Source organism: Ambystoma mexicanum, chromosome 13 (genome assembly GCF_040938575.1).
Source record: "Ambystoma mexicanum isolate Mex_15411 chromosome 13, UKY_AmexF1_1, whole genome shotgun sequence".
In the NCBI taxonomy this organism is placed as follows: Eukaryota; Metazoa; Chordata; class Amphibia; order Caudata; family Ambystomatidae; genus Ambystoma; species Ambystoma mexicanum.
Genome location: NC_090938.1, coordinates 808,527,430 through 808,551,398, shown reverse-complemented (window position 1 = coordinate 808,551,398; position 23,969 = coordinate 808,527,430). Strand labels below are relative to the sequence as shown.

Here is a 23,969-nt window from a genome sequence, read left to right as displayed (position 1 = left end):
AATGTTCGAGTCCATCTACTCAAGCATTCTAACGTATTGGAGTAATCCTGCCCCTACTGGTAGCATCCCCACTCATTCAGTTCTCTTCCACCGCTGAGGTGTCTGGCAGTTTGGGTGAACGTGGATCTGGTGGGTGTGAGTGGCCCGAGAGCTTCAGCAGACCTGTGATCTAAGTTTGGGAATGTTGATCTGTCCTGAATAGGGGGTGGGTGTCTGCAAGGTCAGGAGATACTTTACTTTTCTTACAGATACTTTGGGGGAGGGTTGTGATTGTAGAAGGGCAGTTTGAGGTGAGGTGGCTGGAGGAGAGGCGTCTCTGGGGAAGGGCAGATGTTATCCAAGGGATGGTGAGCAGGCTGGTCGTGTGTGTTCTTGGTGGATGTAAGGGTGTGGTTGTCAGCGGGGGGGGGGGTAATGAAGGTTCTGTGGAAGGGGTCTGTAGAGCACCAGAGTTGGGTATCTGCTCAGGAGGAGAGAGGCTGGAAGACTGCCCGAGAGTGGAAAGCAATGATGGGTGTGGGTCCCACCTTTGCCCCCAATCGTGCTGCTACAGCGTCCTTACTGGGGAGTCCAGAGGTACTCCTGTCTGTGCTGGGGGGTGCTGGGCGAGGAGACGGGAAGACCATGCCGAGCGTGGAAGTGGCGAACACCTCGCCTGGTGCTGGAGGAAAAAGTATAAGCCAGTGGGCTCTACCCAAACCCCCCTAGAAGCGGGTGCCGCTGCACGCGGCTGCTGGTTCATTCCCATTACGTGCAGTTCTTTACTTCGCTATTCGGCCATGCTTTCTTTGTATACTGGCGACTCGAAAGAAAATGGATTTAGAAAGACTGCCGCGCCCCTGCCAACACGAGTGCGTGCAGGGGCTGACGGGCTCAATAGGACCCGTTACAGAAGGGCAAAGTGTGCCACCGCCCCTCCAGCAATGCTTTATTCTGGTTTTTCAAATGTTCGATCAGAGCGCTTCAGAACGAGCTCTTTACACATGGAACCGTAAATTGCCATGTCTTTACAGTGTTTTTAGCCGAGAACACAATGGCGATTCCTGTGTGTTTGCCGTGGTTTAAACGAATATACAACTCTTTACTCTGCCCACGTCTTGACTTTGCTTGGCAACTTTGTCAAACTATCTTTTTATGGTTGCACCGCTCCTTTTTTACTTTAACCCTGGTTACTGTTGAGGAAACACGATGGGAGATACCCGTGAGATGGCCGTGCCCTTTGATCGCCTAAATCGCAGAGGAAAACCTGACCCTCGCCTATAGCAAGCAATAAGACTATAAATGAACCTGTCCCGGGTTCATCTTTGCCTGTGGGGCCGGCCACCCACCTCTGCACAGTAAGCCATTTTCTGCCATGCATCTCATTTCCTCCATTGCTATACATGCCCCTGTGCTCATTAGGAGGCCCTAACTCGTCTGGTTACTTAGCAACTGCCATCTTTACCATCTTCAACTAAGGTCAGTCTGTCAATACATACTGATGTCCCAGAACCCCTGTTGTGTCTTGAGCCACTTAATGGCACTTTTCCTGTCCGTGTTTGGGTCCCCCCCCCCCCCCCCCCCCACTGAAGGGTGGTAGGTTTCAGTCAATCTTAAATGCGACTCCCCACACTTCAGGGACGCTGTCACTCAGCCATTAAGTCTTTCTTTCACTGCCTGAAACGCACATCCTGCCTGCTTCCCTGTCAGGTGTCCTTCCTTGTATAGCACCATCGTTATGGGTATGGTCTCAAACGTGCTGTTGGTTGATAGCCCTCGCGGGGGGGGGGGGGGGTGCAAAGTATAGGAAAAGTTAGTTATGACAATGCATAATGGTATTTACAGAGGGAAAAGCAAACCAGCTCTGGGGATTACCCAACTCAATGGTACTCATTATAGAGGCATGACCGGCATAACCCCCACCGGGAACAATGGTAAAAAAAAAAGTGTTGGGCGTATGTTCCTTTCCGCCCCAACCGACCCCATTCCCACTTACTCTCCCATCCTTCAATATACCCAAAATGACTGGCTCCTGCCTTCTCTCCACTCCCGCCACTGTTTCAAGACTACTATCAAGACGGCAAGAGAAACGCCGCGAAAGAAAATGCACCTTAAAAGACCACCGTTATTTCAGCAACTGTCCTCCCCAGCATGCCCCTCCGGGATCACGCCTAGAGGTGTTCACGCCCTTTACCCATTTTACCAGCTTCTCACTCTCAAACTGCCTTCTACCTGCATCTATATCGAATTTGAATCCATCTAATTGCTTTTTTGTTATTTCATTGCAAATGTATATAAGGGGAGACCTCACGCAGACCCCACCCTTCCACATGAATTTGGCGAAATTCGCTGTAAAATATTCTATGCTACCGTGAAATTACCGATCCCTTTTATGGATCCACACTTCAATCCATCCGTTCTCTCAAGGCACAGCTATTCTCGCCCGCCTTCACGCTAGGTCAGCTATCGATGTACCCTCTTGAGACTGACTCTTCACTCCGGCGTACTGTTTTTCTCGGCTTCCAAGCACCAAGAAGAGAGTGACTTATGTGGTGGGCACTATTCGAGTTACATCCTCACACAGGTAACCCATCGTCAAACTGAGCCGCCCTCATTTTGCTCCTTGGCAAATATCATTTTCTGCTCTTAAAGTGTGGCCATTCTCACCCCTAAACCCCAATAATAACTGATCCGTCACTGGGTCATATGGTCATAATAAATTAAGGTTAATTCAGTATATAAGACAGAGTGTATATATACTCTTTAAAGTAATATCTGTTTTCAGATAGGTACTTAAAACCTATTAAAACGTGCAAATGAGAAACCTGTCCCTGAACAAGTATTAAACACACAATTACGGGGAGATATTTGCAGATATTTAGTGGTTTTAGAATTTAAGAATTGTTGAGACCAAGTCAATAAGCAGCATGTAGTTATACTGTTTACCTAGGTAGGTTCTGCAATCTTTAGCACTGAAGAAAGTTTGGACTAAAACTCCCATCAGCCCTATCCATTAATGTCAGTGATAAGGGATCATGGGAATCATAGTCAAAACATCTGGAGATGTGAAGGTTTCAGGTCCCAATGAGTCCAATGAAGGACTAGTAGCCAAGTCAGCTTTGGTGCAGGGGCATGGATAATGGGGCGCTAGCGGGAGGCTGGGCGGTGTCCTTGTCACCAGGCGGGAAGCATCGAGTAGTGGCAACTCCTGCCCCAGCGCGCCGCTGAAGGACCCCATCAAAGGAGATGTAGATGCAGGTTTGAAGGTCAAGGCACGCCCCATTGGTGTGAATGCTGCTGCCAATGGGGCTTTGAGATGGTGTTCAGGGGTTTTGCCAAGTCCCGTCTAGGACAAGAGTTAAGAAAGCCCACCTTGGATGGTCAGGGTTGCACCCTCTGGGTTTAGCCTGAACTAGCCTTGGTAGCAATGGCTGAGCAGACCTGCTTAGTCTAGGAGGGAGGACGGCTGTAGTGAGTCACTCAGTCCAAGGAAACACTTACACACATGGGGACTATCCGCAAGCGCCTGGAGAACTACTACTACTGGAGCGCTAGACACGGGTCCACCTGCGAGACCCATGGAGACGGGGGCAACAACCCCAGCCAATCCTTACCATCCCCCACCGCCCGTACAGCTACAACTAGGTACCACAGGGTTTTGGAACAGACGAGATGCCACCAATTGCCACACAATCTGAAGTATGGACACTAGCAGGTGCTCTGGTCATGTGGGTGGGGGTGAGGAGCATGCCAAGTTATTGAGGGAGCGGACGGAGGGGACAGCTAAATGCTCAAGGGGCCTCGAATGCAAAACTGGCACGTACCTTCTGAGGCACAGGGTGCGCAAGCACCCCGTCATGTATGATTACACGAGCCCAACTGGTCAATCCAGGGTAGAGATACCAACTAATACCACTAAGCCTAAAACTCAACAATCTGCACAATCTGCTTTAAGGGGGCCGGGCCCCGGCAGTCTCCCAAAAGTGGGACTGAGCCGGGGACCTATCGGGCCCCCATGTCCCACAAAGCATTGGCAGGACGCATTATCCCGACAGGACATCCGCCCGCCATTATGTTAGGCAAGCTGACAGAAGTGCCAGCCAGCCACAGCGACAATGAGGCTGGCTGGCACTTCTGTCAGTCAGTGTAACTTCCTCTGACCCCCTCATCAGGGTCATCGGAGGAAGTTACTGTTCATTTTTTGCGCTTCCCAGGTCACTGACCCTCACGAACCCGCAGGCTTCGTGATCTAATATGCAGATTATATCACGGAGCCCGCGGTTCCTCTTTCTCCACCGACAAAGCTTTATAAAAGATGCCTTGAATTGTGTATGTTTCAAACCATCTTTTATAAACCTAGAACTATTTCTATGTTTATAAAAGACAGCTTGAAACGTACACAATTCAAGGCATCTTTTATAAAGCTTTGTCGGTGGACAAAGCCACCTTGAGTTTTGTCCGTCATCAACGCTTAAGATGCCTTGAATTGTTTACGTGTCAAGCCATCTTTTTATAAACCTAGAAATGTTATAAATGTCTATGCTTATAAACGGTGGCTTGAAAAGTACAAACCATAGTAAGGTAAGCACTTTTCAAGCCACATTTTTATAAATCTAGAAATACGTAACATTGCTATATTTTTATATTGAAAATTACACCAACCATAGTAGGTGTAATTTTAGTACGCATATAAATGTCAGTGAGCAAGGAACCTTATATGCCAGTCGGACCCAGATCAGGACAGGGCCGCGTCAGGGGAGACTACACAAGCCGAGCGCCTCAATTCAGGATAAAGACGCAAACTAACCAACCCTATTAACCATTTCCCTTTTCTGCATACACCTCTCATACTCCAAACCAAACACAACCAAAACCTACAGCACAACAAACCGCACAAACTTCACTACATCGCAACAACAAAACAAAAACACACATAGTATTGCACAACGGTACATGACGACTACCTGCCGCAAACACCCCAGGCCCAGCCAATGGACCTACCGGGCTGAGGACGCCAACAGTACATTACTGCTCCCTTGCACTTTTCCTGCACCTCCCCTCCTCTTTCAGAGCCACCAGAGCGCCAGGGGACCACTCCGGTGGTGATAGTGTGCAGTACAAATTTCCATTAGCAGCATTTATATATTTGTTTGCACGACCTTACAATGATTTGTGCACGTTTTAGGCTGCACCCACAATGGAAGCCACGTCTCCAAACGAGGCCCCCCTCAATTTCTTACCCCACTTAAAGCATTGCCTTGCAGGCAGTCATCTGCAAACCATGATCCGCCACCGGGAACAATGGTAAAAAAATAAAGTAGTGGGCGTATGTATGGAGAGCATGATGATGGCATTTATAACGCACCTATACATAAGTGTTTCAAGGCGCCACAAGGCAAGCGAGTGGAAGGAGGAACGATCTTCAGGCCAGGTGATATTGAGATCGCGCATGTGCCGGTGAAGGGGGAGAGGGCAGCACATGGGAACAGTAAAAATAATGGATACATAAGGCGTGGGCAGAAGGGAGCCTGAAAATGAACTGGGTGTCATCCACATAGCACTGAAAGTTGGGGCAGAGAGCAGCTGTGTGGTAGACAAGGAGTGCCAGGTATTGGTTGAACAGCCAGGGAGAGAGGTTGGATCCCATGGGGACTACCACAGGTAGAGGTGGAGAAAGGACCCACATTTGACCTAGGAGGGCTGATCGGAGAGGAAACCAGATAGCTCCTCTTAAACAACGAAACGCCAAACCCATTGCCCATTCCAACAAATGGTTCTCAGCAGAATTAAAGGATCTCCACAATATCAAAAGAACTGCAGAAACTTGCTGGAGAAAAGCCCCCTCTCTCTCTACCAAAGATAAGTTCGCCTCAGCAGCCTCCACATACAAATCTGCCATCTTAAATGCTAAAAAAGAGATCTAGAACATGAGAATACAAAACGCCAAATCTGGCATTAAAGAATTATTCTCTATACTAAGGGAACTCGAATCACCACTGCCCCCTTCAGAGGACCGCATTAAAGACCAGGCCTGGTGCAATAATATCCAGCTGGCCCTCGCTAATAAAATTGCCCTCCTGCAAAAAAAAACCAACCTTGCCTCCATACAGAATCCCATCAGCATAATAAACCACACCTCCCCCAATTGCCCTTCCTTCCACTTCTCACCACTCACAGAAGAGGAAGTAATCAAGATAATCGCCAGTCTCAAACCTTCCAACTGCAAAGGGGACATCTGTCCCGCCTCCGTCATCAAAGACGAGGCTAATCAGTTAGCACCTCTCATCGCCTCTTTGATGAATTCTTCCTTCAAAAACTCAGTGGTCCCCAATAATCTTAAAGAAGCGTGGGTCCTACCCCTGCTCAAAAAACCCAACGTCCCCACTAATTACAGGCCCATTACCACAGTCCCATTTCTCCTCAAAATCTTAGACAGGGCAGCCTACCTCACAATACAACAACCTCCTAGGCTTGCGACAATCCGGCTTTAGACCAAGGCACGGGACTGAAACTGCCCTCTTGGATCTAAAAATCCAAATGGATGATGCCAAAGATGAGGGCGAATTGGCCATTCTGCTCTTGTTGGATCTTTCTGCTGCCTTCGATCTGGTTGACCATCAGATCCTCACTCAACACCTCTCCTCGGCTGCTGCATTCTCTCAGAATGCCACAAAGTGGATCCAGTCATTTTTTTTATCTGACAGGTCCACTAGGGTCTTCGCTCCCACCGCGGCTGCAGACCCCATCCCAATCACATGTGGAGTGCCCCAAGGCTCCTGCATCTCCCCCACACTTTACAATATCTTCACAAAGCTCCTCTTTGACAGTCTTGACAAACTGGGTGTCAGCTACACAAATTATGCAGATGACACCCAGGTCCTCATCACTCTCACTGGCAGCTATGAAGAGGATGTTGCAAAGCTTAATGAAATCTACTTAGAAATCCAAGCCTGGATGGCCACACACAGTCTCTGCCTCAATGACGATAAGACAGAACTGCTTATCGTAGGCTCCCAGGCTCGCCTCAACAAACTGGACCAAAGGTATCAATCCTTTACCATTGACGGCAACATCATAAAAGTCTCCAAAGAGGTCAGAACACTAGGTGTATACCTCGACTCCACCCTGTCAGTAAAAAAACAAATAAACTCCACCATCTCAGCCACCACCTACACCAATAAACTGATCAATGCTTGTAGGCCTTTTCTCTCTACCACCAGTTGTCTCAACTTATCTGGAGCGTTGATACTGTCTAAATTAGACTATTGCAACGCACTCTACCTAGGCACTACCACAAAAAAACATGAACAGGCTCCAGATCCTGCAAAATAATGCACTAAGGTGTGCCCTTAACCTCCCGCGCAAGCCTCACGTATCCACGGCAAGCAAAGAAGTCCACTGGCTGCCGATCCGAGACAGAATCAAGCTAAGAACTCTGGTCATCACAGTGCCTGTCACGCTCCGCCCCTCGCTACCTCTCAGACAAATTCACTAGACATTGTTCCACTAGACCCACCAGAGCCCCTTACCTGCACCCACTAAAGATCCCCAACTATAACCTAAAAACAGCAGGAGGCTCAAGCTTCCCAGTGCTCGCAGCACAATGCTGGAATACCCTCCCTCTTGCAATCACATCGGGAGTCGCATTCTGGCCTTTCAGAGCCATGGGTTATTTGAACTAAAACATCCGATCTCTCAATGACACTTCCGGCCAGCCGCCGTGCGCCACCATGTACTACTTCACCTTAGCTTTATACGACTTAGGACCACCTTGCAACCCGGTCCTCACTCTCAACTGTAACTATCTTGTACCCTGTTCGCTTTATACTCTATTCTTGTAACCCGGTCCTCACTCTCTACTGTAACTATCTTTTACCCTGCTCACGGTATACTCTATTCTTGTATGTCACTACTCGGAGCCTGGACTAATGTATGCTCTGACTGGTGTATTATGATGTTTGTGTAACGATATGTAACTGCTGTGCACATGATTACGCGCCCAGCTACCTGAGGGTTCGGATGCGCTTTATAAATAAACAAGCAGGATGGCATAGGTGACCATGTAAAAGGCAGAAAAGAGATCAAGTAAGAAGGGACATGGGTGTTGGGCTTAAGGTTGGTGATCAGGTCTTCACGGATGTTCAGGAGAGCAGTTGGCTGTGCTTCTGGCAGCTCGGAAGCCAGACTGATTGATGGTTATGCATACAACCAACAAATTCAGTGGTAAGATTAAGTGGGGAGATGGCCAGTTTCTCCTGGTATTTTGTCCAGGAAAGGAGTAATGGAGATTGGGTGATAGCCGGGCAAGAGTGGTCGGCTGTGGGTTTCTTAAAGAGGTGCACAAGGGAGTGCTTCAGTGGGAAGGGATTTCCTGTGGCGAAAAAGTGGTTGCAGAAGCGGCCAGAGCAGGGGCCAAGTTGTCAATGTGGTCCTTGATGGTTTTGGAGGTGCACGGGTGAACCTGTTTTGACAAGACTTTCTGGATCAGACTTGTCTAGCAACCTCGTCTGTGGGGTGGAGAATGAGACCGGCGAGGTGGCCAAAAAAGAGGAAGAGCAGTGGGTAGAGGGGAGAGGAAGAGAGTGGATGTCCTGAACTGAGAAGCAAGGGATGTGCAGAGGGCCTGGGAGGGGACAGGAGAAGTAGACTGCAGCAGGATTAGCCAGCTCCTTGCATATTTTAAAAGTTAGGCTGAGTTGTTCGATGACGCAGACTTGGGATGTGGGCTCTCTTCTTGCTTCTTGCTTCTTGATGCAGATAGAGCCAGTAATGCCTTTGGCGCGGGCCAGTTTGTCAGAGAATGTATCGAAGCACGCCAGTTCCTCTCGGCCACCCTGCACTTGCACATACATTTAAGGGTGGCGAGGTCTGAGTTTCACTTGGCTTTGGGCTTCAAGTAGATCAGGGGGTAAGAATATTGAGCGTATAAGATATAACATAATGGAGCATGGAGAGGGCTGTGTCAGGGTGTGAATCGGCCACAGGGGGAGGGGACGAGAAAGTGGCGGCGAAGCCTCAACTGACATGCTTCATGAGTCCGATAACCGAGAAGGTAGGTGAAATTGTAGGTACCTGTGGATGAAATCACAACCCTGCTGGTGTATTTATCCTTTGTCTACAAACCTTGTTTTATACCTGCACACATCTTCTGCTGTGTCTGAATTTAGTAACCTAATTTAGGGCGCATGTGGTCTAGTTCTGTCCCTTAAAAATAGGAAACGGCATAAATGTTTTTTGTTGCACTTTCCCGTGCTTGGAGTCTATCCTGCTCCTTAACTGCATTCTAAACACATTCTAATGGTAGGCTACTTTAACATTGACATGCACTTCTTGACAGAAGAAAGGGGTGAAGAGAAAAGCGGATACTACGACTCCCACAACTGTGTCCATCATCACAACAAGCAGAGATTCCTCGCCCATCATGACTATTGCTGCAAAGCCAGCCAAGATCCCCACCCGCCGCGAGAGTGGGCGACCCATCAAGCCCCCCAAGAAGGACCTGCCTGACTCCCAACAGCACCAGACCTCCAAGAAGGTTAAGCTTACGGAGCAGCTGAAGTACTGCAATGGTATCTTGAAAGAGCTGCTTTCAAAGAAGCATGCAGCTTACGCCTGGCCCTTCTACAAGCCTGTGGACGCCTCAGCATTGGGGCTGCACGACTACCACGATATCATAAAGTTTCCTATGGACCTGAGCAGCATCAAGGTAAGGCGGCACAATCATTCCTCTAAGGTGCAATCTTACCCCTCCTCCTTTCTCCAGTATTCCCCCAACTGCTCGCATTCTTTACCCCAGCATCTTGTCCATGGCTCTGAGCCCATCTGTTGGGTGCTTTCACGTTGGTGTAGTTGGGAGCCCCTTTAGGCATGTATTGGCCTAACGGTGGCACAGCTTTATTTAGGGCTTTCATCTGGGCATCTCACTGTCGCCCTTCGCACCTCACCCTTCTCCTCTCCCTCTTGTCTCCTCTTCAGAAGAAGATGGAAAACCGGGAGTACCACCATGCACAGGAGTTTGCTGGGCACATCCGCTTAATGTTCTCCAACTGCTACAAGTACAACCCCCCGGATCACGACGTGGTGGCCATGGCTCGCAAGCTGCAGGTACGAGCAGTCCAGCAGTCACCGAGCTGTCCGGCCAGTCACTGTAGGATGGCTGCATACACGGGTTGTGCCAGTTGGCGCAGGCAGGGCCAGTGATCTGATTCTCAGGACACCGTTGCTGGTGGATTTTTGCAGCTGGCCCCACGGTTTGTTGATTCTGCAAGGTGTACGAGCATAGGCTGTCCTTGGTGTGTCAGTGAGACTTGGCGGTTTGTGTGCTGCAACCTCTGTTCTCAATGCTTTGAGGGGGTTGGGCCATGCATGGTAATAGTCCCATCAGTTGTTGTTCTCCAGTGCTTGCGCCTAGCTTGTTGAATGTTCATATCTAGCCTAGAGTGGATTGTTGATTGGTTCACTCATGACTATTCACACCCAGGGCCAATCCGGTTCCTTGGATTGCAGGCTGAAACTACTCCTCTCAGTGAGGTCAAAGGACGTCTGCTGCCTCTGCAGCGCCCCCCGCCCCACTGCATGACTGCCATCTATCTTGAGACAGTAATTTCATTCAAATCAACAAATATCAGTGTCCTGCTAAGGCTGTCACTGTTTTACTTGGCAATATTACGCAGTTCCGGTGTATTTGCTCCACTGCTAGTCATATTTACTGCGAACTATCCGAGTATGCACGTTTGTATTCGGCAGAACGCTTGTTTTGTTTTTTATCTAATGTTAATCTGCAACTTGCTTTGTTGGAATTGCATTGGGATAAAATGTTAGTTTAATTGTAAATGGGTCAACCAGCTATGTTGAACGAGACCGGGCGGAAGTGAGCTCTTGTTGTCTTTTGCCTTCTGCCTTCTTGCTCATAGCCATTTTGTGAGTGAAAATCTAGTCTTGACAGTTTGCACGAATGCCCTAGAGGATTAAAGCTTGTCCTGATAAATCCTAGGCCACACTTTGATTACTATGCCTACTGACCACCAATAGTACCTCCAATTATTGTAGCGTAAATGTTCTCCCATCGTTTCCGATCCAGCAGATGACCTACCAAAATGTTTGCGTTACCCTATTGAGGCCCCAATTAACGCCTTGTGTGCTCCCTTTTTCGATGAGCACCACTCAGCACGCTTGGTTAATGGCACCGCTTGAGTGTTTTTGAGGTGCTTTGTAGGAGCACCCTACATCTCTGCACTTTGAGTAGAACCGTTCAGTATGTCCTGGTTGTGTATAGCATTGCAGGCCATCCTTGTCCGGTTACTTGATTGTTACTGTTTTTTCTCCCTTCTCTGCAGGACGTGTTTGAGTTCCGTTATGCCAAGATGCCTGATGAGCCCATCGACCTGAATCCCCCATCTGTCTCCTCCCAGCCTCCCATGGCGGTCATTGAATCCTCGTCTGAGTCATCAAGTGAAAGCAGCAGTGAGAGTTCCTCTGAAAGTGAGAGCTCGGATGACTCCGAGGAGGAGCGCGCCAATCGCCTTGCTGAGCTCCAGGAGCAGGTACGCGGCTACAATGCCCCACACAGTGCCCTTGGTACCACTTGACATGCCCATGCCCAGGACACTGGTTTCATCTTTAGATGTAAGTAGGCTTTCCGATACTGTGAATGCAGGCAGCAGCTTGCAGCACATGGGCCTTGATTGATGCAATCTCTGGGCAGACGTCTTGCAATGTTTGCTGGTTTCTGCCACCCAAGGTGCCATTTGGTTTGAAATAAACTTACATTAGCCCTTTCAGCATAGTTAAAGGTGTCAGTTGCGGTCTGAAACATCTGGAGACCTCGACATTTTCCCCTCCGCAATTGACTAGGGCAAGTAAGAAAGGGTGGTTTGTGTGCATGCGACATTGATAAATGACTAGTAGCTTGCAACTACATTTTTTCATCCTGATTTAGAACGGTCACAAAAGCCAGCTTCAAACCCCCGATCTCCATCAGTTAAATGAATTTAATTTCCAACCAGCCTACGTTCGCAGGCTGCTCCTAAGAGCTTGTAACACCCAGCGCTGACAACCCACATTTTTGCAGGATCTGGACTAAATGGGACTCCTGACCTTGGACGACGACACGTGGGCTATACGGACATGTGTGCATGCCAGCTTCCGTGGAGCAAATATTGGGTTGGTCGTCGGTTTCTGGCTGGGTGAGTCATCGGGCCAGAGGGCAAACTTAAGTTTGATGGCACACAGCTGTTTGGGGAGAAAAGATGAGCCGTTTACCTCGTACGTACAAGAGAGATGGCCAGAATGGCCTTTGCTACTCTTGCCTTGGTTCCTATTGTCATCGGGCCTAATTTGCCACCAACTGTCGGTGCCACGGTTTTGAGTCTGAGTTGGCGTGCTCATTGCAACTCAGACCCTCTAGAGGTGGAAACCGGGGCACAGGGAGCATGCCTGACCCACCCCTCCAAGCAACCCTACTTTCCCCCTGTTCTCACATCCAAAGCTCACCAATAGAGGGGGGGGGGTCGCAAGCATTCCACATCTTGGCTTGGCAGAGAATAACATCTGCCAAATGGTTGCTTGTCCTGGCGAGAGGCCATGTGCTGGATTTCTATTAAAAACAGGCTCTGGGTGGTTCATAAAGCAATGGCCGAAGTGCAGGCCAAACAGTGCGACTGCTGCCGGTTTTCGGGCCAATGTAAGCACTTTCTGCAGAGGATGGCTCGGGTCCATAGCAACACAGGTTCGAATCCCGGGCGCACGCGCAGCGACCTCTCCGGTATTAAGCAGGTTCTACAAGTATAATTATGCGAGTGTTGCAGAACAAATTATTCTTTAAAATGCTTAATTTGCAGCCTTGTACCATCTCGTAACATGAAGAGATTGCCATTTGCGAATGGGGACCACTTTCCAAACCCTCCTTGCCTGCCACCAATGGGAAGAGTAGGGCCAGAGCCCATGGGATCAACAGAGTAAATTGAGCAGAAGGGTAAGTGGATAAAAAAAACAAAGATAGGTCCCCCAACTTCAGATATCGAGAAACCGGTAATAAATGCATCATGTGGTATCACACCGGTCGGTCCCTCCACCCACCCATGGCCTGGAGGTAACTCTAGCAGATGACCTGTATTTCTTATTCTTACTGAACGTGCTGGCTTATGTTTTACTTACTTGAATTACTTGTACTGCAGACTGGTCTAACTTTTTCCTTGAGGCTTTACTTAAGATATGTAGAGGTTATTTCTCTTTATAAGCCATTTATACTGCTCTCTTCTGCTCATCTACAAAACGTTCTTGTCATTTTAATAAAGGTATTCCCGACTGCTGCTTTTCTTTCAGTTCATTGAACAAACTTGTGGTTCAAACTCTCTTGCGATAAAACTTTCAGTCTATGAACCTCTGCTGCTTACTCCAGCGTTGGCGAGGCACGTTGCTTAATCACGCTGTGCCCCGTCTGTTTTGTAATTGCAACTCTTGCTGCGAGTCCTGATGCCAGCTGACCACCTCAATCTCCCCATGATTCTATGCTGCACAGCAGACAGAGCGCAAACCGTATTCCCACGGCTTTCTTGCCAGGACACGCCATGAGGTCCTTTCCTCTAGCGTGGGCGGGCAATGAAAAGCTCCTCAACGCTCACACTGCAACCACAGGCCCACTACTTTCAAGTAAGATTGCCTGTTCCTGTAGTGTGCTGGCCCTCCAGATCATTGAAGTTGCTCACGCGAGCTCGCATCAACATTTCCCCCAAAACGCCACTAAACATCAAAACTGGTTCGCTCAGTTCCAAACTTAAGAAAACCTGGGCTTCGTAACATTCTCTCGAGAGCTTTCTATTGCTGTGACCTTCCTTGAGCTTGGCTTGAATGAAAGGCAGTTTAGAACCCCTGTAGAGATTCCAAACCTCACACCGAGCACAGGCCCCATCATTGTTCAGCTGAGTCACCATCTTGCGTTGGGACTATTCCTGCTGCCAAAGGAAGAAGACAGCAAATGGCCCACCATACCCACTGCATTAATGACTACAATCTAGAAACCTCTCCCTGAACACCTGCTCCTGAGCTTGCCTTCAGCTATTTCGTTAAATGGGAACCTGACAAGCGCCTGGGAGTTGGGTGTGCCCATTTTTACCCATACACGGGCGATTGGCTGATAGTTCGGCCACGAGGGGTGTTGGTAAAAGAGTATGAAGTTCCTGGGACCTTCCTCAACCCAGGGCACCGTTGGGTCATCTGGCAGAATGCCCCATCCCCAAGCGGGCCAACTTGACAGACTTTGAAGATGTTATCCATGGGAATTACGTGATGCATGCCTTGTCCTTATGGATCCACACCCCCAACTTTGTCAGGACTGCTGTTTGTTGTTGGCTTCTGTAGAATGGGAGCTGAGAAATTGGTACATTTTCTGGGTCTGTGGTTCCTGGAGAAATCATGGCACATGAACGTGCCGGAGCTGAACCCTTCTTCCCTATAGTCTACGAGAAAACGACCCAGACTGACCATTCAACTGCAGTGTTTGACATTTAGAAACTAGGACGTACCAGGCGGGTCCTTGGCATTCTGCTCGGAGGATCTGCCCAGTGGCGGTGCAGGTATTGTGTGCTGTTGTCGGCGGTGGAGAAAAAAGATACCCACAGACTTGCTCAGCAGGGATATAAAAGGGACACCAGTCAGGAGATGCAGAGTTTGTGAACCAACTCTAGGCATGTCCAGAAGTTTGGCAGACGCTTTCGGCTACTGGTTCCATCGGTCTCGCTTGTGTCCTCTTAGCAACTGGTCAGTGACATGTTTGCTATTCATCTGATCCTGCAGGTGAACAGGCTGAGGTGCGCCTCCCGCATCCCGAGTGGGCAAAGCAGCCGTAGAAGTTCCAGCCTCTCGGGAGCTTCGCAGCTGCTTGTTGTGCAGGGAACAGAGCATGGCGTTCCGCCATGACCCACACGCCACTGCTCGTACTGGCTTCTGAGGACTTAGTTTTGCCATTGTTTGTAGTTACAACCAGAGTTCTGCCATATCAAATTAGGGTATTTCACAAGGGATTTTCTTTATACTCCCATCCGAGACATCTGACACTTGGCAGAATGTGCACTTGCACTCTATTGAATCCATATTTAAAAAAAAAAAACCTGGGGCGGGGGGCTTCCGGGTGGTCTGCAGGGACATCGAATGGTAGAGTTGTTTGAATTTTGTCGAACAAATCTCCCACTTGGTACCATGGCATCGGGGAATTAACGGGGATGTCTCCCGCTCAGTCCGTTGTTTTTTTTTTTTTTTAAATAAAAAAAAGGACCCTGTGGTGCCAGTTCCTATGCACGTAAGTGAAGGGAACCGGTGTCGCAGAGGGATGGAGTAAGCGGCACACAGCAAAGTGTACTGTCAAAAGAAGGGCTAAGTGGGTGGGGTGCGGGTTACCAGAAATAAATGTCCTGGGGGGAGAGAACCAAAAGTAATTTTCGTTCAAATCACTTTGGTTTTTTTTCTCCCTCGGAAATTTCTAATTGTGGTAAAATCATGGACAACCGGGCTGAAAGCCTGCCAGGGATGAGTCAAGGTGAGCCTCCGTCCTAGCTACCGATGCAATTGTTTTGTTCCTGGAAGTGTGGCCATAATAGTTATGATTGATACCCATGGTATTGTTATGTTCTAAAGTCCCGTTTCTCCATCCCTCCTGGGGGCGGTGCTGGGTGTGTTGCAATCGCCTGGCTGCAGCCGACTTCTTGATGCAGGCTGGAGTTAATTGAGCTTCGGGGTGCCTGAAGCCTGGTGGTAGTAAATGATGGTTTTAGGCCCTCGGTGGCTGGTCTAGAGCTGAAGTGTGTGGTGTAATCCACTGTGCCTTTTCTTCCAGCTGCGAGCTGTCCACGAGCAGTTGGCTGCCCTCTCCCAGGGGCCCATCTCTAAGCCAAAGAAGAAGAAAGAGCGGAAGGAGAAGAAGAAAAAGAAAAAATCGGACAAGCGCAAAGGCAAAGGGGACGACGATGAAAAGCCTAGTAAGCAGGCGAAATCCAAGCAGTCTCAGTCCAAGAAGTCATCCAAGAAGGCATCTGGGGGGGCCGGTGCCCCCAGCAGTAGTGGCACGTCTGCCACCAGCAGTAGCAAGTGAGTAAGGGGCGACACGGGTAGACTACTGGAGTGGGCAGTTGGAATCTAGCCTCTTAAAACATTCGGTTGATTGGTGTTATGTTTATTTTTATAATTTTTTTTTTAACCGAAAAGACGGCATCCTTTTGCGTGCTACACAAGATTTATTTACAGGTTTCGCCCCACAACCGACATTAGAATTGTCCCGAATCCAATTTGCTGCAAGTTGTAAAATGGGTTGGAGTTTTGAGCATGCTGAATGGATGTGCTAGAAGTGTATGTTGAGGGCCTGCCCGTGGCTCAGCAAGTTGGAGTCTGGTGACTTGCTCCTTTCTGACTTTTCTTCCCACTTTTAAGGAACTCTAAGAAGGCATCCAAGCCGCCACCGCCTCTGCCGCCCCCACCCATGTACGACTCGGAGGAGGAGGAAGAGTGCAAGCCGATGACTTATGACGAGAAACGGCAGCTGAGTCTGGACATTAATAAACTTCCGGGTGAGAAGCTGGGCCGCGTGGTGCATATCATCCAATCTCGGGAGCCGTCGCTGCGGGACTCCAACCCAGAGGAGATTGAGATTGATTTTGAGACTCTTAAACCGTCCACGTTGCGGGAGTTGGAGCGGTACGTCATGTCCTGCCTGCGTAAGAAGCCTCGCAAGCCCTACAGTGACATATCTGGCGGTGAGTGCATGCTTTGAGGACTGGGGATATTTATTTTGTTAAAATTCTGTGTGGCTGGAAGCCTAATGCTGCTTTCTTTCTTCCAGCAATAAAAAAGACTGTAGGTAAAACAAAGGAGGAGTTGGCGCTGGAGAAAAAGCGGGAGCTAGAGAAGCGTTTGCAGGACGTGAGTGGGCAGCTGAACTCCACCAAGAAGCCCCCCAAAAAAGGTGACTAATCTACAGGTGCTGGGACAGTTAAGGTGGCTGCAAGGTTGTATCCAGCATGGTGCAGTGTTTGGACTGCTCTGGTTAGAAAAGTGGAGCTGGGTATGCACTTGGCTGCTGGTTACTTGCTGGGAGCGATTTTAATTTCTAGCCTAGAAGAGCATGGTTAGTTTTCAACCAACAGCTACCAGGAGCTACTTTCGGCTCCCCAGACAAACTTGTGCCATCACCCTTCAACACAAATGTAGGGTGGCTGAGAGGAAATGGCATGCTTCCAGTACGGCCTGCTCCAAAGGCAATACCGGCTCTGTCCGCACCAAGAAGAGAGCCCACAGCCCGCATCTCTGTGGCATCTAGGAACTCGGCCAAACTCTTTTGAAATCTGCAAGGGGATGGCTAATCCTGCAGCAGTCTCTACCATTCCTGTCCCCTCCCAGGCCCTCTGCATGGCCCTGGCTTCTCATTTCATCTCTAAAACTCAAAACATCTTGTCCTCTTCCCCTCCCTCTCCTCCCTCTACTCTTCCTCTGGCCCTTCTTCAGCCACCTTTTCTCCCCAGACGAGGTTTCTAGAGAAGTCTGATCTATGAAGGTCTCGTCAAAACCGGTTCCTCCAAGGACCACATTGACACCCTGGCTCTTGCGCTGGCTGACTTCTGCAACCACTCCTTTGCCACTGGAGTCTTCTCCCCGCCCCCTCCCCTGCAAAAGCACTTCCCGGTAAACTCTTCTTAAGAAACCCTCTGCCGACCCGTCCTGCCCGGCTAACTTATCGCCCAATCTCCATCACGCCTATCCTGGAAAATCTGGCCATCTCCCAGCTTAATCTTCAAACTGAATCTGTTGGTTTTTTCCATGACCATCAGTCTGGCTTCAGAGCTGCCAGAAGCATGGGAACTGCTCTACTGAACATCCGTGAAGACATGTTCCCACTACGTTTCCAACACCACCTTTGATCTTTTCTTTCTTGATCTCTCCGCTGCCTTTGACACTGAACCATGCTTTCTCCAGCATTGGATCTTTCATGGATTCACATGCTTAGAATATTCCCCGTCAGACTGGGAACCCGGGTTCCCATATTCTAAGCATGTGAATCCATGAAAGATACCAATGCTGGAGAAATGGAGTTTCAGGTAAGTAACTATTCCCATCTTGTTCATCTGTCTTTGTGGTAACCTGGGTTCACTGATCAGGCCCTGGCTTGACTGACTTTCCTCTCTGATCGATCCTCCCAGGTCCAACATGGGGTCTAACCTCTATCCCTGGCTGTTCAACAAATACCTTGCACTTTCTTGCCCACTGCATTGCTGCTCTCTGCCCCAACTTTCAGTGCTATGCGAACTCCTTTCGCCACCTCTTCTCCTCCAATCTGACTGTTCTGCTATCCATGAGTGGTGTGCCGCCAATGATCTCTGCCTTAATGCCAGTAAGACCAAGATTCTCTTCATCTGCACACCTGCTCCCTCCCCGTCACTCTCTGGCTGGCCTCTCTTGGCCCTCTTCCTGCTCCCACCTGAGAGGCTAAAAATCTCAGGGTCATCTTCGACTCCACACACTCCGTCTCTCCTCACATCTGACGTATAAGAAGTCACACTACCAGTCACACTACCAGCTACACCTGCTGCGAGTTGTCGTTCCTCCTCCCCTAGCCCCCCCCCCCCCCCCCAAAGCTCTCTAGGCTGGACTACTGCAACAGTCTTTCTACATCTGCCTGCCTCTACTCCACCCTATCCAGAACTGGACTGCAAGGCTTGTCCTTGGCCTCAAGCCCAGGGATATTGCGTCTCCAGGACTGAAATCTCTGCACTGGCTCCCATTGGTGGTGTGGATTAAGTTCAAAACCCTCTGCATTGTCCACAAAGCCTTCTGGGGCCTCCTTCTCGAGCTCTTTGCTCATCCGCCTCCAACTCCCTCGGGGTCAGTTGCTTCTCTAAGCAACGAGTTGGTGGTAGATTTCTTTGTTTGGCTGGGGCCCTCCCTCTGGAACAGCCTCCCTGAAACTTGGAGAACCATCTCCGGTTCTGGAAGCACCTCAAGACCTTCCTCTTTGCTTCGGCTTTCTCTCCCCCTCTCCCTTGCTGATCTGCTGACAAACTGCACTGGTTACCTGGCTACCCTCAGATCTCGGGCCCAGGTCCCCTCCCCGCCAGCTGCACACCTGCACTTCCCCCTGGCAACCCTTGCACTTGCTGTTTCTGTATCCCTACATCTCCCTCCCAGCACTTGGCCACACTTATGTTTTACTTGTACTGCACTGCCACCTCCCCTTCCTTTCCCACACCCCCCTCACTTGCACACTTGCGCAATCTCCATCGCCTGGCCTAGTAAGATCGTTGTCTGTATTCCCTCTGTTCCCCCTCCCTTGCCTTGTCACACCTTATTGTGTTTAGGCTCGTTATAAATGCCATATCATATCACTTGCATTTGTGACATCACACTTTTTAATCTTCCTGAAGAATTGGGTCAGATCTAGTCCATATAAACCGAATGGGTCATACATAGTTTGCATCCCATGTGGAAGTTAGACTTGCAGTGAGCTGTGTACCTGCGCTTGGTACCCCAGCGGTAGCTCCTGCTCCTCGGATTTTAATTCCCTGGTGGTTGAATTGGGGAGATGTTTAGGGGGGTGGGGGGGAATGTCCTGCTTAGATTGAAAGACTGGTTTGGGGGAGGGGGCTACATTTATAGATGAGCTGCATAGATAAGCAGTGCTGGCGTAGGTTGGTGAAGATTGCAAGTGACTACACTTATAGGGGTCTAGAGTGAGGGGGGGGGGCAAAAGTATACTGAACTGTGCTTTACCGAATACTAGGGTTGGGAAGAGGGTTTTTGTTGAAGTGAATCGTAAGATGTACGCTTTACTTCATCCAGGAACTTGAGCTGTAACACAGTTTAATCGGGTGATTAATTTTTGCAGTCTAGTTGCTGTCAATGTTTGGAATTTGGAGGATGTTGAAATTCTGTCATTTGGGTAGGGGTGTGGGGGGGGGGTTAGGGTGAAGAAATGTGGGAGAGCAAGCCATGCACGGAAGATGGAAGCTTTGCGGTCAATTGCCCGGAAACGAAAGACCGAATTCTTCCATTGTTGATTTGCAGTCGAAAGTAAAGATATGTGTTTAGGGGACATGGGCTTTCCAAGCATGATTCCTGCGTTAGGGCCTCCTATTCATATTCAAGAAGTGGGCGAACATCTGGGGAGCTAAGCGGGCGATCCAGGCAATTGAATTGACTGGAATTCTGAGATCTAAAACATTCACAAGGGTTCCCAGAATACACACATGGAGCAGAGAAAACGCATGGCCCTGCAAAGTTCAGGAACAGATTTTCCATTTTAAGCTGACTAGTTTTTGTCTTCAGAGCCAAAAATTGGGATACAGTTTGTGCAGATTACGATGTCGTGAAATGTATCCCCAACTAAGTGTAAGTTTTGAACCTCATTTGTGTGATGTGCTCCATGAATTATAGGCCCCATTGTAATCTCAATTGATGGTCTTGTGCCATCCTCGCTATGGGTTTCTGAACTTTGTAATTAAGGTACAAAGTGCTAAATTCTGAGATCGGCAGGGCTTCAGACGGAAGGACTGGTAATGTACCATGTTATTGGGAAGCTTTTGGAGTACTGTAAGGTTAGTTTGGAAATTAAATGTGAGTGATCAATTTAACGTTGAGGGACTAATACGAAAGCTTGCTTGGAAGTGGGAAGATAGTTTGATCTGATTAGAGACCTTGCGTTCCACCAAGGGACTGCATGGTCATGAGGCAAGGGAAGGCTTGTCTGTAGTTAACCAGGGTTTTTGGGATAATCTGAGGTGTTCAGGAAGTCAGACCTTCGTAACGTGAGTAGCAAAAGGTTCCCTCAAGCACAGGAGGAGTTGCCTCTGAGGAAAATGGGCTTCATGCCAGTTGGGAACGTAGGAGGGAGCCTAGTAGTAAGATGTCTGGGATTTTGCAGATCTTGGGCAAAAAGTAAATTGTTTGCGGGCTTGTAATGTAGCAGAGAATTTGTAGGGTCGAGAATCAGAAAAAATCCAGCAGTTCCAAAGTGGTTTTCTGGACGCGCACTGGAAAAAGGAGTAACTTGTGTCTGAGACTAAATAGTGTAAGTTCACAATATTGGGGTGTTTTGTGATGGAACTTTTGGCTGTTGAAGTGTTACAGGGGTCATTGACATTTTATTTTCACTTTATTATTCATGAGGTGTGGGATGGGCTAGAAAGACAGTTCGGAGGGGAAAATGGATTGGGGGAGAGGGGTATAGCTGAGCTGAATGGAAATCAAGTTTCCCGAGGATGGAGGTACATGTCGCTAACACCCAAGCCTGTTGAGACACAGCTGAAGGAGTTGAATGGAGAAATAAAAGTGTGGGCATACGTGACAAGAAGGTTTAATCTTGGGTACGAGTACTCTAGCTTAATTTGTCCCTCCTGGGCAGCTGGATGCTATAAGCATTTAGGCAAAGTGCAGGCATAGCTAGGTTGTTGAGGCCTGGCCCCTGACATACTTTTAGGTTTTTGGAGCTAATGTGCCTCATCCTAATTGGCTTCCTTGCTAATTTGCCATGTTCTTTGCATGGCCTACTGGATCTCTGGGTTCAATCGGTGCAAAACTCAGATGGCCGCAGAAAGCTGCCACTTGTTCATTGTTAGCTGGACTCTGTTTGGTTTGTTAAAGTACCAGTTAACTTGATGGCGTAAGCTATTAAAAGTGGCCATTGGGAGGCAATGTTCAGTGATTGAGGCTACGGCCATGTTTTGTTGTACAGCTAGATGGGTTATGTGAAAGCATTTTGGCCTGAGAGTTGGATTACACCAGTTCTCACATGAGCAATTTGTTCCTTTTTGGGTTCATTGTTGCAGAACATCCTACCTCAACCGATGTGTGGATTGGCGGCAGTGTGGGGTTGGCAGGCATATGCAGTAACTGTACTGAATGTCCCTTCTTTTCATCCTTACAGCTCATGAGAAAATGGAGTCTGCACAGCAAGTGTCTGTGTCTCGTCTCAGCGCAAGCAGCAGCAGTTCAGATTCCTCAAGCAGCAGCAGCAGCTCCAGTTCTTCCGACACAAGTGATTCGGACTCCAGCTAGGAGATACAGCAAGAGACTCCACAGTGGTTGGGGCGTTCCACAAAGGGTGTATTAAAGCTGCAGTTCAGATTGGCTCTGCGGGACCAGACCTTCTGAACCAGGTTGAAACCAGACTTTCACCCAGTGCTCGGTATGTGCACACAGGCCCTGGGTGCAAACAGTATTTTCACTGGAGATTGCAGGGGCTCTGTAGTCAGAACATGGGCACTTACTCGTAACCCTGAGCCGAGCTATCTCCCTCGCCTGCCCAGCACAGTGCCCTGGGACGGCAAGAATGACACCCGGGTGTCGGAAGGTGGTGGCTGGTGTTGAGAAGCATGTGCTGGTCAGTTACCAGTTTGGAAGGAATGTGGAAAAGTCCTGGTCACTTAATCCACAGGTGGAAGGGAGTTGTGCATTACTCGATGTGTGGGTTTTGCGCCGTGTTTTGCTGCAGGTTGTGTTCCTCCGGCGTTGTTTACAGTTGCAAGCTGTCTGCTGCTTTCCGGCCTGTTAGTTGGTCTCCTATGGTAAACCAAAGCCCAGAGGGAGCAGGTAGGGGCTCTGCTGCTCGCTCTTCGCTTACCTTCTCTTCCGCTTCAGTTTGGAGCGTGTATTTGTTGGCCTTTAACTTCAGTTTCTCGCGTGTGTTGAAACCCCCTGAACCATTCATGAAACAGGTTCTGGAAAAAAGTTTTAGACTTATTTATTTTTTTTTCCTTCTGTGTTGAGCTTTGTCCTTTTGAACAGTTTCCTACCAGAACTTTTGGTTGGAGCAGCTCGAAGTTGCTGGACAGCAGTGCCTCCTCTTCTCTTGTACTGTAACACAGGGTGAACCCTTTCACCTTAGTGACCCATACCTAATGCCACGCCTCCAGATGCTAAAACATCCGATGGACAGCTTGGCAACAGTGCCGACTGAACCACTTGAGCAACTCTTTCTGTGGCTTCCCCCATTTTTTAAAAAGCTTTTTGGTTTACCTGATGCTTTGTCGTGATCTGTGCCGCCTCCATGTGCTTTTGGGTTTCTGGTCAGTTGAAATGGCCATGCTCTCACCTATCAGACTGCACACTGGGGCATAGGCGTTTGCTCCCCCCCCCCCCCAACCCCCCGTTATCCCGAGTTACAGGGATGGCAATGGTCTTGTGCAAAGGGATAGGATTGGACATCGGATCGCCAGGATCTCACTTTCTGAGGTTTCGTGTTAATTTTTTTTTATATTTATTTTAAGAAAAGATTTTTTATATTGTAAAATAACTGAAGAGAAACTCCTGTTGACACGGGCTGGTGTAGATTTGAGATTTTATGAAAATGTATATATTTACTGGTCTGCAATCGCGTAGCATGTTTCTAAATGTAAAGGGTGATTTATTTTTTATGTTAAAAAGAATCTTGTACAGTTTTTTTCTACTGTTTCTTCCCTCTCCCTTTTCTGTGCCGTCTTCCCCATTTTTCCTTGTATGTGTTGAAACCCTTTAGTTTTGAAACGTGTAAATAAAAGTAAAATATTATTCAAAGTTCAAACTGTTTCAATGTTTTATTTTCTACCTGTCCAGTGTAGGATATTATAGCAGTAACTTGAAATATAATGCACAGTTACATGGAAGGCCATGTGTTCCTTTATGAGTTTTCATAAACTCTACAACACAGCCCCTCGACTCTTCTCCAACCCAACAGGATGAATCTGCTATTCTTCCAGGTTGTTGTCCGGGTATTTGAGTGCGAACCTAGCTACAAGAAGCAATGTAACTCTTAATTGTAAGAATGAGGGAAGCCGAGAAATGAGGGCGAGGCAGAGCAATGTGTCAGCAAGATATCTACACGTAACAATGTGGTCAAACTGGTGGATACGATGGCGGGTTTGGACCTAGGTGTTGGGAGTGAAGCCAATCCTTGAAGTGGAGGGTCTTGTGCTACTTCCTGAAATATAGAAATGAGGCGAAGAGGGGGAGGAGGTTCTATAGTCGGGGCATAGATG

The 23,969-nt window shown here is 48.6% G+C and overlaps 1 protein-coding gene across 3 annotated transcripts in view; it reads left to right on the top strand.

The window, feature by feature from the left end:
* Positions 1-23,515, top strand: part of BRD2 (bromodomain containing 2) — a 28,222-nt gene extending 4,707 nt beyond the window's left edge. For 2 of the 3 annotated variants that reach the window (XM_069635261.1, XM_069635262.1), the window contains exons 6-11: positions 9,317-9,685; positions 11,316-11,522; positions 15,809-16,059; positions 16,399-16,721; positions 16,808-16,930; positions 21,881-23,515. In XM_069635261.1, the coding sequence (XP_069491362.1) occupies positions 9,317-9,685; positions 11,316-11,522; positions 15,809-16,059; positions 16,399-16,721; positions 16,808-16,930; positions 21,881-22,011 (1,404 nt within the window). In that variant the 3' untranslated portion in view covers positions 22,012-23,515. Of the gene's footprint in view, positions 1-9,316; positions 9,686-9,954; positions 10,084-11,315; positions 11,523-15,808; positions 16,060-16,398; positions 16,722-16,807; positions 16,931-21,880 lie in introns of all 3 variants that reach the window. The other variant, XM_069635260.1, reaches the window with a different exon arrangement.
* Positions 23,516-23,969: the final 454 nt, after the last annotated feature.